The following is a 1,033-nucleotide window of genomic DNA, read 5'->3' on the forward strand; positions in this document are numbered from 1 at the left end:
AGTTAACTTGAGCCTTCGTCTGGAAAGAGTTCTGGCCCTGTGGAAGACTTCCGGTGTTGTTGTTCCAGTTTCAAAAATGGAAAACCCCAAGGAGCCTGGCCATTTTAGACAAACTAAATATCGAAAATAAAATGAATCGCACAGCCCTAAAGTGCAAGAGTTTTATCCGGTGGGAAAGGGTCTGAAATGGCTCTTTTGATGTTGAAGGTTGCAGACCCCTGCCCTCGGGGGTCACGAGGAGTCACGCTGTATGGATCTTTGGTGTTTGCAGGCCTGGAGAGTGTCACGTAAATGTGCCTTTTACTACTACTTACTATCTACTTACTGTGAATGTGTTCAGTATGACTGTGTAGATTAGATGAATTAATGAAACACTTCCCACATGCAGTGCAGTGATACGGTTTCTCTCCAGTGTGGATCCTCTCGTGTGTTTTCAGGGCTCCTGACTGACTGAATCTCTTGTCACAGTGTGAACACTTGTAAGGTTTCTCTCCAGTGTGGATCCTCTCGTGTGTTTTCAGGGCTCCTGACTGACTGAATCTCTTGTCACAGTGTGAACACTTGTAAGGTTTCTCTCCAGTGTGGATCCTCTCGTGTGTTTTCAGGGCTCCTGACTGACTGAATCTCTTGTCACAGTGTGAACACTTGTAAGGTTTCTCTCCAGTGTGAATCCTCTCATGCAGTTTTAAACGGCTCGCTGAAGTAAAAGTCTTCTCACACTCAAAGCACATGTACTCTCTGACACCAGTATGTGTTTTCTGATGTATTTTCAAACTTTGTAGATGTGAAAAACTCTTTCCACACAAATAACATGAATGTGGTTTCTCCTTTGTATGAACTCTCAGGTGCTGCTTCAGGTCTGAAGCTCTCAAAAATGTTTTGCTGCACTGATCACAAGCGTACGGTTTCTCTCCAGTGTGAACTCTCATGTGTGATGTAAGTTCTCCTTTTTTTCTAAAACTCTTTCCGCACTGATCACATGTGTACTGTTTCTCTCCAGTGTGGATTTTCATGTGATAATTAAGGGTTGATG

General features: G+C 43.6%; 1 protein-coding gene across 1 annotated transcript; it reads right to left on the reverse strand.

Annotated features, from left to right (window-relative positions):
* Positions 1 to 60: 60 nt before the first annotated feature.
* On the reverse strand, positions 61 to 1,027 carry LOC107580844 (zinc finger protein 664-like). Its single transcript, XM_016266473.1, has one exon. The coding sequence runs from the start codon at positions 1,011 to 1,013 to the stop codon at positions 318 to 320; it is 696 nt and encodes a 231-aa protein (XP_016121959.1). The 5' UTR covers positions 1,014 to 1,027; the 3' UTR covers positions 61 to 317.
* Between the last annotated feature and the right edge of the window lie 6 nt (positions 1,028 to 1,033).

Source organism: Sinocyclocheilus grahami, unplaced genomic scaffold, assembly GCF_001515645.1.
Source record: "Sinocyclocheilus grahami isolate Dianchi unplaced genomic scaffold, SAMN03320097.WGS_v1.1 scaffold47310.1, whole genome shotgun sequence".
In the NCBI taxonomy this organism is placed as follows: Eukaryota; Metazoa; Chordata; class Actinopteri; order Cypriniformes; family Cyprinidae; genus Sinocyclocheilus; species Sinocyclocheilus grahami.